The following is a 14360-nucleotide window of genomic DNA, read 5'->3' on the forward strand; positions in this document are numbered from 1 at the left end:
CCCAGTGCAGGATGACACTCTGGTCCAAGACCTTTCCCTGCTGCCACGTTTTATTGCCTGGGACCACACGGAGCCGGTCCGGGACCGTGGACCTGGTCCAAGGTGCTCTCATGGGAACCCATCCCAGCAGGAGCAGCCCCGCTCCGGCTCTCCGACAGGGATGTGCATGGAAGATGCTGCTCATCCCGTCCCGCCGCGGGACGTGACCCCTCGCTGTCAGCTGAGCCTCGGTCCATAAGTGCTGTGGGAGTCTCCCGCATTGCCCCAAAGATAATTTCACTGTAAAAGATGCCTCGAGGAATGGGAAACAGCTGGATCATCCCTAGCATATCCACCAGATGAGGCACAACTCTAATGGTCTTCAGAGAGGAGAGCCCAGGAGTCAATGAGGTCCCTCCACACCACAAAATTTCAGGGGGTGCCCTCATGCCTGCCCAGCCACAGCTCATCTCAACCCCAACAAAAAGAAAATATCTGGCACTGCCTCCTTCCTCTATAACAGCCTTACAGTTGTTATTTCAGAGGGCTGGAGGCAAACATCTAGGACACAGATGAGTTTGGAGAGAAAGGAGAGAGCGGACTTCAGCGGCGTCACGTCCAAGTGCTGAGGAAAAGGGAAGAACCAGGAGGAGTGTGAAGGGAGCAGCCTCGGGTCCCACGGAGGAGATCGCAGCCCCCAGGTAGAACATCCCGGAGTCTCCACATCCTCCCCCAGCCCCTTCCCAAGCTCCGTTGGTTGCTTTTTCCCATCCAGGTGGGCACTTCCATGGCCCTTCCCAGCTCCCAGCCCTCTGGTACTACCTTCAGAAGCCGGCCGGGACCCAAGGAGATGCTGGAAGAGCTCGGTCGGGACCGGAGGGCCGCCAGCGACGCGTCTAAGGAGGGGCGGCCATCCCGGCACGGCCCTCATCCATGGGGAGGAGGAGACCCACGCGCCGCTGGAGGCCGGAGCGGGACAGGGACCCCGGGCAGGGATCTTCTCCACGTACAGCAGGGTCTTCGCAGCAGTAAGCAGGGGTCGTGCCAAAGCCTTTCCCTCCCCTCTGCCCCCCTCCACGGTGCTGGCAAGGCTAAAACTAAGAGGGAAGCAGCAGCAGCAGCCCGGAGAGCGCAGGTGGGGAGCAGGCTGAGAGCTGACACCGTCCCCGCGTGAATATTGCATGAAGGACCGAGAACCTGAGATGCCAACACAGGCAGCAGGAGCCTCCTCCTTTGCAAAAACCTAACTGCAGCCTGAAGGACGGAGCTTCCAGACCACTGGCTGCCCTCCAAAACGCCCCCGTCTGCTCCACTGTGACCCAGCGTGGGGTCCCACAAGTTTGGGGATGGAGGACAGAGCACCTTGGCTGCATTCTGCACCAAGCAACTGTAACATTGCATTAGACACCAGAGTAGCCTTCCACAGCACTCTGCCTTTGGGATTCTCTGGTGTCTAATATGAGGCTGAGCACGTGAATCACCTTTGGTGGTGGAATGCACATCTGCTGTTCTGCTTACTGCTCATAGAAGCACCTGGTTCTGCTCATCCGGGTTTCACCCACTTTATGGGTCTCCATAAAGCCAGGATGGAGAGACGGAGGGATTTGGAGGCACAGGGAGGTGGCAGCAGGCTCTCTACCAGCCCGATTCCAATTAAAAATCTGGTTGCAATTTACCAGTCAATTATTCATGGTTAAATAGGGTATTTTAATCCTTGTTCCCCCCATACTATTTTTTTTTTAAATGGAGGAAAGGTTTGCAGAAAAGTTTTTATGTCTTTTTCCTTTCCTTGAGGAATTGTGCCCATCGGAGGGTTCCATGGGCTCTGTTTCCATTCTAAAGACCCCTGGTGAGCGCAGCAACCAAGCCCTACACTGGGCAGATAGGATCACAGGTAGGATCATAAGGACCCGATGTGGACAGCACGATGGGAGCCTGCGCTCTCGGGAGGCTCAAGGTTACATTTCAGCAGATCTGCTAAGCCAAGCAGCTGGTGCTGTGCAGAACCAAGAGGCCCAAGACCCTACAGTTCCCTACCATGGCACCCACTCCAAGGTCATCTTTTGCATTTGGCTTTTGCTGTAGGTAACAGTTCCCTGCAGGCTCCGAGGTTTCAGGCCAAGCATCCCAGATGCTCCTGCAGAGCTGACATGCTCAGAGTCAGAGAAAGGGGGGACACGCCAGGTACTGCATCTGCCACAACGCATGCTGGAAAGGCCGGGAACAAGACGGGGAAGGAGCATGGAGAGCAAACCTACTTGTGCTCCTTCGTCTTCTCTTTGCCTTTGCTGGAGCCGGTGGCCGTGCGTCAGGGGAAGAAAAGGCAAACAAGCTTCAGTGCACATCAACCATACCCCAGAGCCAGCAGAGACCCTTCCCTCTGCACCCTGGTGTTCCCCCTACCCCTTCCCCAGGTTTTGCTCATTGAGCATCTCTGTTCAGCCTGCCCTGACATCACGCAGGTGACACTAGCTCTTCCTCTCCCTGCTTTGGTTTCCAAACTTCTATTCAGCCTCTGCCTTCTGGAGTTTGGTCCCTTTCTGTTGTTTTCTTCCTAGGGCTTCCACATTTTTCTACTCTGGTCCTTCCTCCCTGTTTTTTTCTTGTCCATCATGCTTTCATGCCCTCACTAATCCCACCCTAGATCCTCCAGTGCTCCAGCATCCCTAGTGGGCTGTAGCTAAAGCACCCTCTGCCCTGCTCCTCTGTCATGAAATAAATAAATAAATAAAAATAAAAATAAACCCACAGATTTTGGCAGTTCCCCATTCTTTCCTTTCCCCTGCCCATCTAGGAGCAGAAGGGCTTATGCATCAGCAAAGGCAGGGAGAGAGAAAACAATTAACCAGTTCTAAAAGGTAATCAAGAGGGCTGGGTTTTAATTACAGCTTGTTACTCTGCTCCCAGGAGCAGCTGTGGGGATGATCAGAAAATTGCCCTGGGCTGGAGCTGTGCTCACAGCAGGGATCCAAAGGGGTCCTGGAATGAACTCCGGGTTTGCAGGGATTGCTGGGGGTTGGCAGCAGGGTCAGGTCGCCAAGGAAGCCCAACCTGCAGCCTCCTTCATGCACCTTCCCTGCACCGACACTCGCTCCGAGAGCAAACCAGCTCCTTCTCCTTGGTGCTGCAGGGAAAGTTTCCTGGCGGTCGTGGGGAAAACAAACATCAGCGCCAGCAGCTCAGCATGTCCATCTGCATTGCAAAAACTGCTCCGTGCCCCTGCTCGGCGCAGGGAGAGGGTTTCAATCACTCCCTGCTTTGGCTGGGGGTCGCGGTCTGGTCTCACTGCAGAGCTCACTGCCGCCTCATTGCAATGAATATTTAGGGTTTAGTTTCTTAAGGTCTCAACTTTGGACCTCATCTCTCTCAATCTCTCTCTGTCTCCCAAAACAAAAATAAATAAATAAAAAAGAAACAGGGAGTCTACTTGAGTTTTCTGCATTATGGAGAAAAGCAGAAAGAACCAAGGGGGATCATTGTGAGCCATGCAATCTGCTGGTCTTTCTTTTGCCGTTGATCTTCTGCTAATCTATAATACCCTTGTCCCATCAGATTGCATTGATATGTGTGTGTGTATACATATATAAAATATAGATATAAAACGTGTGAGATGATATACATATAGCCACATATTGGCATGTGGTCTGGTAAGTGAAGTATTGTTGACCATAGAAAGGAAGAAGACCTCAGATTGAACGTATATACATCCCCCTACATACTTTGAAGGAGGGAAGATGGGACATATGTATATATGCCATATGTATATACACGTTGAGAAGCCTGCACTGTCTTAGGAACGAGGGAATGTGAAGCCAGAGAGTGGGATACATTTGGCTTTTAGTGCTCCTATGGATAAAGTATGCTCCAATCCAAGCATTGTAATCCTATGGCTGGAAAACACATGTTAAATCTCTACCTTGGGCACATCTGGCTACTACAGGGCTGCATACGGGAGTGTAGGAGCAGCAGTTTTGGCTGCACGGCTCCGAGCTTGGGTTATTTTCACCCCCTCTTCTCCTTCTGGAAAGCAGCAGGTCTCCAGGGCCTCAATAAGGGGTGAGAAGGGCTGAGAACTGCAGCAGTGCTGCTAGTGAAGGCTGAAACGGGGCAGGGAGCAAGGGACCAGGGTGTTGGGGAGCGGGGAAGGAGGGAGTCGGGGTACCTGAATGGCAACACGAGGTGTCTTTTCTCTTTTCCCTTAGTCTTAACTCTGCAACCACAAAGAGCAATTGATTCAGACGTGATTCGTTCTGCTGCAGTGCCACCTTCTCCTCCCAAACCCCACCAGCAACATGCACCAAGCACCCAACCAAGCCCGGAGCACAAGTGCAACAGGGTGAAACCTCACGGTTTCAAGAACTGGGCACAGAGATGGGAGCACCGGTGGTGCTGGGATGAGCAGGGAGGAGATTGCAAAGAAGACAGATAAAGAGCTTTCCTTTGGGATAGATGGAAAGATAGGATAACACTAGGATGGCTGTTTGGATGGTGCCACGACTAGATGGATGGATAGAGAGATTCACACAGGAATGAATGGAGGGAGGGATGGATGGAGGGATGGGTGGAGAGATAGACTGATACTGGGATGAACTGAAAGATAGACCCATACTGAGGTGGGTAGATGGATGGAGAGAGTTATGCTGTGGTAGATGAATGGAAAGAATTGCAATGAGATGGATGGATGGATGGATGGATGGATGGATGGATGGATGGATGGAGAAAAAGGCATTGGGATAGATGGACTGAGAAAATGGCATTAGAATAGGCTGGGTAGACAGCTAGGCAGATGGGCAAATATTATCCAAGCTCTTATGGAAGTACCATGAGTAAAAGAAATAAATCCTTGCTGATCATATAGGACTGAATGCAATAAAATCCTGACCATTGTGGAGGAGGGATCCGGGTGAGTGTGAGGAAACTCTGCTCCCCCGTTGGGAAGAGGGAAGGAAGCACTTCGGATCTTTCTTAGGGTCCACATGCCGTGTGGGACTGACACACCAACACGCATCACACACATGCACACGCCATGCCCAAAGGGCCTGGGCTAGAGAGGAACGTCACGCCTGGTACCTGGGATCTTCGGGATCATCACTGTTTGGAGGAGACACAGCCAGGAGTGTGAGCATGAGGAAGAGCAAAACACACAAAGAGCCCCGGGAAGAACTCATCCAAACCATCCTGGGGATGGTCCTACCCTGGGCTAACCCCTGCCCAGTGATGGATCAGGGCTGGGAGCGCTAGTTTGGGCTCACTCTTAGCAAGCCGCTATAGAGGTAGTCTCATTCATGATGTCTTTGAGACACTGTCTCAAGGGCCAGCTCAGTGGTGATGGCTCCTGGGCACTGAACATGATCCATGCGGAACAGTCAGCCGGGAGGAAGCTTTGGGGTTTAAACCACACTGATGGGCTTGGGTGACAGCAAACTCCCATAAAAATCAGGATCTCACCAATCATGACATTTTGGTACCTTGCTATTGACTTGTATCCATCGTTAAACTTAATCCTGAGTTAGGTGCAGAAGAGAGGAGGAAAAAAAAAAAAAAAAGAAAAAACAAGAAAACATGGTGTCAGGGTTATTGAAGCAAGCCAATGAGAGCAAGGGAAGCATTGACCCCGTTAATGCAGACACGCTCTTAGCAAGCCGGTCTAAGGGTGCCCTTCCTAAGGAGGAGAGGCTGCAGTGCCACAGCTGCAGTGCCCAGACACTATTTTTTTTGTTGCTTTCTCTAACAGGGTTTGTAAATTGTGGCTTGGGGTTTGCTTCAAAGGGGGAGCCAAAATAATGGGGGAAGTTTGATGGGGACTCATAGGTTTGGGGATGTCACTTGGTTTTCTTTCTTACTCAGGCTGAAAATGAGCCCAGAGCTGCCTGATTCAGATTCACCCTTTGAGATGTCTCCATACACTGACTGTATTGATGTGGCCTTGGTCTGGTGTGTGACATTCCTGACACCTGAGTTAGCAATTGAGACCCTGCTTACCTATCTGGATGTTTATGAACCTATTTTCACAGATCTTCCATGACCTCCAAGGATAGAGATCCCAAGGTTCACACACATCCCAAGGCTCAGTCAGATCCTATGTGGGTAAATGACCCTTGGAAGGTTCCTCTCTTTCCTTGGCTTATGGGGCAATATTGGGGTCGTAGTAGGATCATTGGTGAGTTTCCTAGGCCCAGGTAGGGTGGTGACCACTCCTACCTCTGTATAGCCACAAGTGCTCCTTTTACACAGATTTTCACATGCGTTTTCAGCGCTGGTGCCTGGCAATGACCCCGTTTGGAAGCAAGTGACCTATGGCTACATTTAGGGGTGGGCGGAAGGGTCCAACCCAGCCCATAGAGGATCCATTGCGTGTGCACAAGAAAAGGCACCATCAATAATTCACAGTGACCAGATTGTTTTCGGCTGGAGAGCCCTGTCCTGCCCATGAATATTTCAACGTCAACAGCTCTCAGGTGACGCTTCCTGGGATCTTGGTTTCAGGGCACAGGGTGCCCGGCCCACCAAACCTCGGGCAGGCCAGGAGGGTGGACACACTCCCTTCACCACCTCCCAAGTGCCTGTCTCTGCACCAGCCACAAAGGGGAGCTAAGGATACTGCTATGTCCATAAATAAGGTGGACCAGGGCTCGTTGTCTGGCCATGAGGACAACAAGTCCAGCATAACTTGTGTCCATAAAGTCTGTTACCTCCACAGACGGTTTGGGTTAGTCCTTGGCCAGGGGATTATCCTTATGTCCCAGATGTATTCCAAGAGGATCCTACCTGACCTGACTCCAAACCACATCATGGACCCTACTAATTGCTTAGCAGATGGGAAGGTGCTGCTGCCCATGTCCTGGCACTGCTTCGCTTGGTGGTGCCAAGGGTGAATGGGGTCCTCATTTATGGTGCTTGATGAAGTGCCTAAAACCAGACAAGATGGATCTGGACCTCCAAGTTCTGGCATTTAGGCCTGGGTTTTAGAAAGTCTCAGCATTGCAGAGCCTGGGTTCAAGGTCACCATGCGAGTGGGGCTGGTGTGGTGGGTATTTACCTGGGGTTCTGCTCTTCTTCTGCATCGTCTCCAAGGCTAGGGCATTTATAGGGATGTAGGGGCAAAAAGAGGAAAAAGAAAACAAAAACCACTGTGACATGAACTTATAGGGCTTTTCCACTGCCTCAACATGCTGAAGAGAGGGTGCTTTGCTTTGGCACAAAACCAACTTCAGACCACATCAGCACCACAAACCATTCCATGCATGTCCAAAACCTCACAACCCCCATGCTCCTCCATGGAGATCTCCTGATCCCCACCACCTAAAATCAGGGTCTGAGGAGTCATCAGGACCCAACCTCTTCCATTCGTGCCAATTCCCGCTGCACTTGCAGGGTAGGGACATGAGGCAGCCTGGCTTTTTCTTGGCCATTTGGCTGTTGTGCTTGTGTAACTTGTGCTTCCCTACGACCACATTGCAAGTGGCTGCCTGCAAAGCTGCTGGCAAGCATGGCATTGTTTTTATATTTCCTTGCTGTTGATGCTACTTTTCCCATTTCAAGGTCTGTTTGTTCTCTACTCGGTTCACAGCCCCTGGGTTTTGCCTGAATTTTGCTTTGTTGTCATTCACCCCCCAAAGTTTTCTCTGGTACCTGGTGGGAAACAAATTCACAGCACTGCACGTCAAAAAGAAAAAGGAAAAAAAAGGCACTGCAAACGGAATCAAATCCTCATGCACATCACAGGAAGGGAAGGGCACCGTCTGTGTGTGCGGACGCGGGCTATGACAGAGGGGAAAAAACTTCTGGAAATAGATGAGTTTTCCCCAGCCCTTGGCTCATCACCTGCCCCTCCAATGTCCATCGCTCCGGGTGGCCCTGTCCCGGTTCCCCCATAGTCCGGTTGTGATATCAAAGGGCTCTTGCCCACACTCTGGTGATATCAAAGGGCTCTTGCCCACACACTGGTCACATCTGACCTCCGAATCTGGGGGCAGCAGTGTCTGGAGGATGGTGGGAGCTGGAGAAGGAAGGGTCACAGTCAAGGCAGCAGCCAGACTGCAGCCTCATCCCAAACTTCTCCATCCTGGAGCCCAGCACCGCTCCCAGGTGGTCCTTGCAAGGGTGTTTTTACAGCAGCTCCATCACTGCTCCTTCCTCGCTCTCTTGCAGCACCAAAACGGGAATCCAGGGCCAACGCTTGGGCACGGGACACCGCAAAGGCCACTGCCAACAGCTCAGGTTGGTGCCTGCCTCCCTACCTCGTGTTGAGGGACCCCTGGCTAAGGGTGTCCCCCTCTCCCAGCAGTTCGTCGTCGCTGTGGTAGTACATCTCGTCCTCTTCCATCCTGCGAGGGTGGCGACATGGAAAATATCAGCCCTTTGGGCTTTTGTCCTCACAGCACTAACGGTGGTGACATAAACCACCCTGACCTTGGGCGCTTGCAAGCATTAGTGGAGGACAGCAAGATGCAACACAGCTGGACAGACCCCCTGGGCTCCAAACAAACTGCTGCGAGACCGTAAGTCCATATGGGAACCCCCTAGGAACAAGGGCAGCAGGAAAACCCTGGGATATCTTTGAGCTTTAGTGCTATCTTGCTTGGGACAGTGAAAATACCATGCGTTGCTTTTGCGGGTATTTGCTAAGGGATGCTCCTTCCGCTAAAACAGTTAGTTTATCAGGTCAGTCTCATGCACGACTGCTGAAAGTCACTGCTCCTGTGAGATGGGACTCAAGCAATGGGAAGGAGTCACAACATTCCTTGGAACAGCCGAAGAAGAGGTGCTGAACTGTTGCCTATAGCACTTAGGATGAGCCCTATGCAAACCAGAGTTATTTTTAAAACACTGTGGAACTGAATGAGAAAATGAAGCCAAATACCAGAAGATTCAGGGTAAAAAAACAAACAAACAAAAGAAAATCTGAGTCACATCACGTCTCGAAAGTTCCCATGGAGCAGATGGGATGCTGATTCCCTGAGACATGGGGCTAATGGGGCATCGGATCCCACCGCACCAGGACGGATGTTGGGGGGTCTGGCAGGATTTGGGAGGTCTCCGTAGGGGTCGTGCCTGGCTCACGGCCGTGGGATCCCCCTTTTAGAGCTGTTAGCACCATCCCTGTCTGCCAACATCTCAGCCTGTGGGGCTGGGAAATGAGTCTGCGCTTTCAATTTGCCTGAAAACTCCCACGTTTCAACCCAATTCACACAGTTAATTAACTGCCTAGGAGATATGAGAGTGACTGGGGATATCTTCCCTCAAATTTGCACTGTGGGGAAAAAAAAAAAAAGAAGAAAGAAATTCTCCTCTTTTGTGGCTACAATAAATTGCTAAGTGCAAATAGAAAACAGTATCCCTGGAACATGCAAGCACACAGACCTCAGTCCCCAAACCAGTGCCAATCTGAGGAGATTTGGGGGTGATCGGCGGTCCCTGCTCTGTGATACCCTGCCTGGGTGACCTGCACACACGTCCCGTCCAGCCCATCACATCCAAGAGCAGCCTAACAATCCAGATTGGCAGCCCACTGGCCCCATATACTTATACACAAGCAGGTTTTTACTTGCAAAATTTGCTCTTTGTCCCAATAGGCAGTCGGCTGCAGCCTCCCCAGTCCTGCGCCCTCTCCACGTCCCTAGTCTGGGATTACAGACTGATAGGAACCTGGTAGCAGCATCCCTTAGAGGGCCTGGAGGTGTCTTCTCCTGCTGCCCCAGCATGAAGCTCCCTCAGCTACCCCAAACACAACCTTCCTGCTCAGACACTGCCTTTGGGATGTGATTTCATTGAAGCCTGGTGGGATATGGAGGTCCCAGCTGATAGACCACTGTGGAGAACGCTCTCCACATGCCTTCGAGAAAGCCAGTCCGTCTGTTCCGGGGTGAATGTTTAGTGCCACAACCTCCCTGGTTGCTCCTCCAACTTCTCCTCACGTCCTCACCATGCCCATCCAACAGCCAGAGCCCCAATCTCTGAACTCGCATTCAATCGCATTCAAAATCCAGCTTTTTCCACCACGCTACGCACTGCCCTATGCATGGGAGGTGGAGCCCTGTTCCAAAAATATGGCAGAGAAGAGGAAAGAAACCACCGAGGAGGTCGCTGAGATGATTCTTTGCACCAATGGCCAACCCTTCTGCACTGCACACCTTTGGAGACCCATTTTTCACGTTACCTCCTGAAGCTCCTCTCTGCAGACTGCTGGTTGGACTTGCCCGGGGACACGGTCAGGCCCTGCCGGTGGCCGGAGAGGAGGCTGTCGGTCTCCGAGGGGTACCTGCCATCCCCCTCCGACGGGAGGCTGGGGGTCTCCAGGAATTCCTTGTCGTTCCACACGCCCACCGTGCCGTCCGTCGCCTGGTACCTGACCTCTATGGAGATGCTGGTCTGCAACACACAACAGGGATGTTCAGCACGGCTGGTTTGACCTGTACATCCATCGAGCTTTTGAAGGCAGCAGGAGCTGCTGATGGCAGCTCAAGATGGTGCTAATTTTCTTTTATGTTTTTCTCCTGTGCATCACTTTGTTAAGAGTTTGTGCAAGGTGGTGGTGCCAAGTCTGGTCACTGCATCTCGTCTTGCTCCTGCCCAGGAGCTCCAGGAGTCCTGGGGCGTTCCAGACTTCTTCCTTTTCACTGCTATGACAGAAATAAACTGATTTTTAGGAAGAGACATAGTATCCTCTCTCCAACCATGGCAGCTTTCAACAACAGGTATGTTGAAAGGTTGGAGAACATACACACAAACTCAAGGAATTTAGTGCATTTAACAAATGAAAGCTAAAGAGGTGACTCAAACACAGCTGGAAACAGAGCTTCATGGCAGGTTTTGATTCTATTTAATGCAAAATAGAAATCCGAGTCAATCAGAATGATTTGGCACACTGTCCTGGCCTCTCCAAGCTGTTCCAGCTACTTTAAGGTCCAATAAAATGCAATACTTGGTTTGGAGCTGGATAAAACCTGTTTGGAGGGAAGCAGCAGCTGTAAGCAGAAACCATGAGAAATTCAAACTGGAAGCAAAAATCTTGTTTTGAGCAGTAAAGAAAAATAACTGGTGAAATTGTTAACTGAAGGGCCAGTGGATTCCCCTGTCAGTGGGTATTTTAAAATATTTTTTTCTCAGTCTTTTCCCACACATTTAAATAATAATAAATCTGAGACTTTCCAGAGCCCCTAGTGTGAGAGTCCAGATTACCTGGCTTAATATCCCTCTTGGATTTACAATTCCTGAACCTATTAAATTCTTCACAAAGGCAATAATGTCATTAGAGCTGCCTGAAAATTGTCAGTGACGTTTTGCAGTCAGCACAGAAAGAGGAGAGCAATTTCCAACCTTTCCCTTGCATTTGATTGCAGAATGATGAAGCTCTGCCTGGAAATTAATTTCACCAATAATAAATAAATAAATAAATAAAAATGCCTGCAGTGAAGAATAGAAATGTATCTGCTTTCGGCCAGAAAATGTAGCGATTTCAATAGATCAAAGCTGTCTCTACCCAGCACAGGAGAGATTCAGGTCTCACTCAGGTGTCTTTGCTGGGGAACCATGCCCTTAAAAGCACAGGTTTTAAGAACCTGAGGAAGGCAGATTTGCAGAGAAAGGAGTGAAGAAGATTGCTTTTTGTGCCTAGTTCTGCAGGTGCTCTTGCAATCCTGGCAGATTTCTTTTCCACCTTGCTCAATGTGGGGTGGAGGGCAGGTTCCTTCCAAGCAAAACCCTTTTCCTTTGCACCTCCAAGGACCCAGCATTCAAATGCCCAGTTATTCTGGCTGACTGTCATGGAAATGCAGAGAAAATAGAAGGATGTGGCCTTTATTCTCCAAAAAAAGCCTGAGAACCCTAGGATGTGTGTCTGGGTATGCATACAGCTGGAGTGGGTAGAGAACATGCGGGGTCTGGTTGCGTTACCCCTTGTAAAGAGGGATCCTCCTTGTAAAATCTGGCTTCCCTGGGCTGCCCCAATTTTGCAGCAATACACAAACTCCCAATATTTTCATTTTCTGGAAAATACTGCATATATCAACTGAAAAAAAAAAAAAGCCTCAGCTGAGCTACAGCGAGACTAAGAAGCCCTAGCAGCATTTTTGGCCCTGTGTGATAGATCTGGACCCGGGACCTTGGGAAAGGATGTGGAAAGCCCAGGCTTTTCAGCACGTCAGATATGGGCAGCAGGAAGGTGGTTTGCCTCCCAGGTTCCCCTAGTTAGAGTACACGGCTGTCAAAAATGTGAGGGGTAACAACACATCACCACTGCTTGTACATCTCACCATGGAGCATCTTCTCCCATCCTGAAATCACCACATCTCGAGTCTGCATTTTTTCCATTTCCCCCTTCCTCAGCACTAGATTCCTTGCACTTTTGCCGGTTTTATTCCCTCCGTACCGTCGGAAGAGGCCACGTCCAGGCTCCTGCTAATTAAACCATCGGTCTTTTCATTGCTAATTGCCTGTCCTTAGTACAGGCAGTTGTTTGCGATTGCACATTGCTTTTATGCTGAGTCTAGGAAGCAGCTTTTGATGGAATAGAAAAGAGGAAGCGGGGGGAGAAGGCAAGGGACTGCTTGAGTTTTTATTTTTCTAATGAAAACACCAGGGGTTTGATATACAAGAAGATTAGAAGTTGCTGCATTTCCAAGCGTGTTGCAAAGCTCAATCGCCATTGGAAACGGCTCCCACGAGATGCGTTAACTAGATCTGAAAAACACTGAGTTACAGAGCGGCTGATGTGCAGACTCGGAGTCTTTTCCCTGATATCAGAGGCTCCCAGGAAACAGGAAGGTCTCCAGTAACCAACACTGCTGAAGAGGGCATGAGGTCTAAGCAGTTGTTTGACTTCTCTGCTGGGATCTGATTTATTTCTTGTGACCTACCTGAATGGCTGAGTTATTGTCATCTATGAGTGTGTCTGTCACCTCTAGGTGCCCTTCCTCCACCACTTTCTGCAGGACCATCCGGAAAGTGCCAATGAGCCTATGGAGCAGAGAAGAGAAAGGTCAGATGAGGAGTTGTGAGCTGCCACTAGCATCCATTCCCACTGGGAAAACGCTTTGCTGGCCCAGCTGCCATGGAATTTAAGAGTATTTTCCCACCCCAGTGGCCTTGTGAGGATGGAGACGTGACTTGCAGGGCTGGTGCTGGGCCAAGAAGCTGCAGCTTGGAAATAGATGAGCAGGGTTCACATCTCATTGGAACTGGCGATTCCTACCTCAGACAGGGACAAAAGCAGAGCAGGTGTCTTCCAGCGGGCCAGATCTCCCATGAGCATCTGTCCACCACCTCATTTACCCCCAGATGAGCAGGATGAAGGTTTCTGGTTGCTCTTTGTGGCTCTCTGCATCCTGCTGCCTGGGAGCGCAGCACCGCGTGCGGCTAAATGCAGCCACATTCGTTAAATTAAAGGCCAGAACGGGCACTGCAGAGAAGCCCAGGGCTCTCTAATAGAAGTCATTACTTATTGAGCAGCTTATAAAGCAGCGGCTTTATGTTCTCCGTGCTCTGCTGCTGCACCAAAGGGACCTCCGCAGACGAGGCCAAGCTGGCCAGCTACAAATCCACAAGCCCTGCAAGAGCGAATGCTAAACTGCCCTATGCAGCCTGCCCGGCAAGTTATTTCCAGCACTATAAACCTGGCTGACAGCAAAGATATTACCGGGCACGTCAGGAACAGCTCCGCAGCGCTCTGCTACCTGGGGCCAGGGAGAAAGCTGCTGCTGATTAAACAACTTCCCGGCAAACCTGAGGGCATCACTTACTCATCGCGATGCTGAGTTGCTAAGACATCAGCTTTAGAGGAAGATAAATACTCCCAGCGCTGTGCTGGGGTGTATTGAGAGCTCTTATCCCGTCTCCATCACTGCTAAACCCAAACACCAACGCGGTGCCTGTGCTCAGAGCCCTCCGGGGAGGGCAGGTGAGGACCCAAAGCACAGCCTGAGGATGCACCGTGTCTCTCCCAGCTCTCAATCCATCCCGTTATGTCCGGAGTCCCCCCCGAGCCAAGACCAGCTGGATGAGCAAGGTCTGCTCAGCCCTTTAATGCTACCGATTCCTCTAATGCTGCTTCTAGCCCTGCTGGCTTGTAGCAGCCGGGGACCCAACTTGACAGCAAACCCCTAATTCTCCCTGTTTTCATTTTCTGCGACCTCAATCAATGCTGCAGAGCAAAGGAGTCTGGACATGGGCACGTCCTGTGGCCCGGGGTCCTGCTCCTGCTCTCCCACCGGGATGCTCAGCCCCGTGCTGCGCCCGCAGACCGCAGCTATTAAACACAAACACCTTTTTTGTGTGTGCCATTTCCTAGTGCTTCATGCAAAATGAATAATGCATCCGCGCCTCCCAAGGAGACCGGCATCTCCTTTCAGAACAGGCTCGTCGCGGGAGAAGGATGCAGTCTC

The 14360-nt window shown here is 50.9% G+C and overlaps 1 protein-coding gene across 4 annotated transcripts in view; it reads right to left on the reverse strand.

Annotated features, from left to right (window-relative positions):
- OTOF (otoferlin) overlaps positions 1-14360 on the reverse strand; it is a 73538-nt gene that overhangs the window by 37979 nt on the left and 21199 nt on the right. For all 4 annotated transcript variants that reach the window (XM_088530724.1, XM_088530723.1, XM_088530722.1 and 1 more), the window contains exons 4-5: positions 12837-12936; positions 10139-10350 (exon numbers count right to left, since the gene is read on the reverse strand). In XM_088530724.1, coding sequence (XP_088386850.1) covers positions 10139-10350; positions 12837-12936 — 312 coding nt within the window. The remainder of the gene's footprint in view (positions 1-10138; positions 10351-12836; positions 12937-14360) is intronic.

Source organism: Tinamus guttatus, unplaced genomic scaffold, assembly GCF_059628265.1.
Source record: "Tinamus guttatus ecotype Peru unplaced genomic scaffold, ASM5962826v1 Tinamus_guttatus_pri_ptg000386l, whole genome shotgun sequence".
In the NCBI taxonomy this organism is placed as follows: domain Eukaryota; kingdom Metazoa; phylum Chordata; class Aves; order Tinamiformes; family Tinamidae; genus Tinamus; species Tinamus guttatus.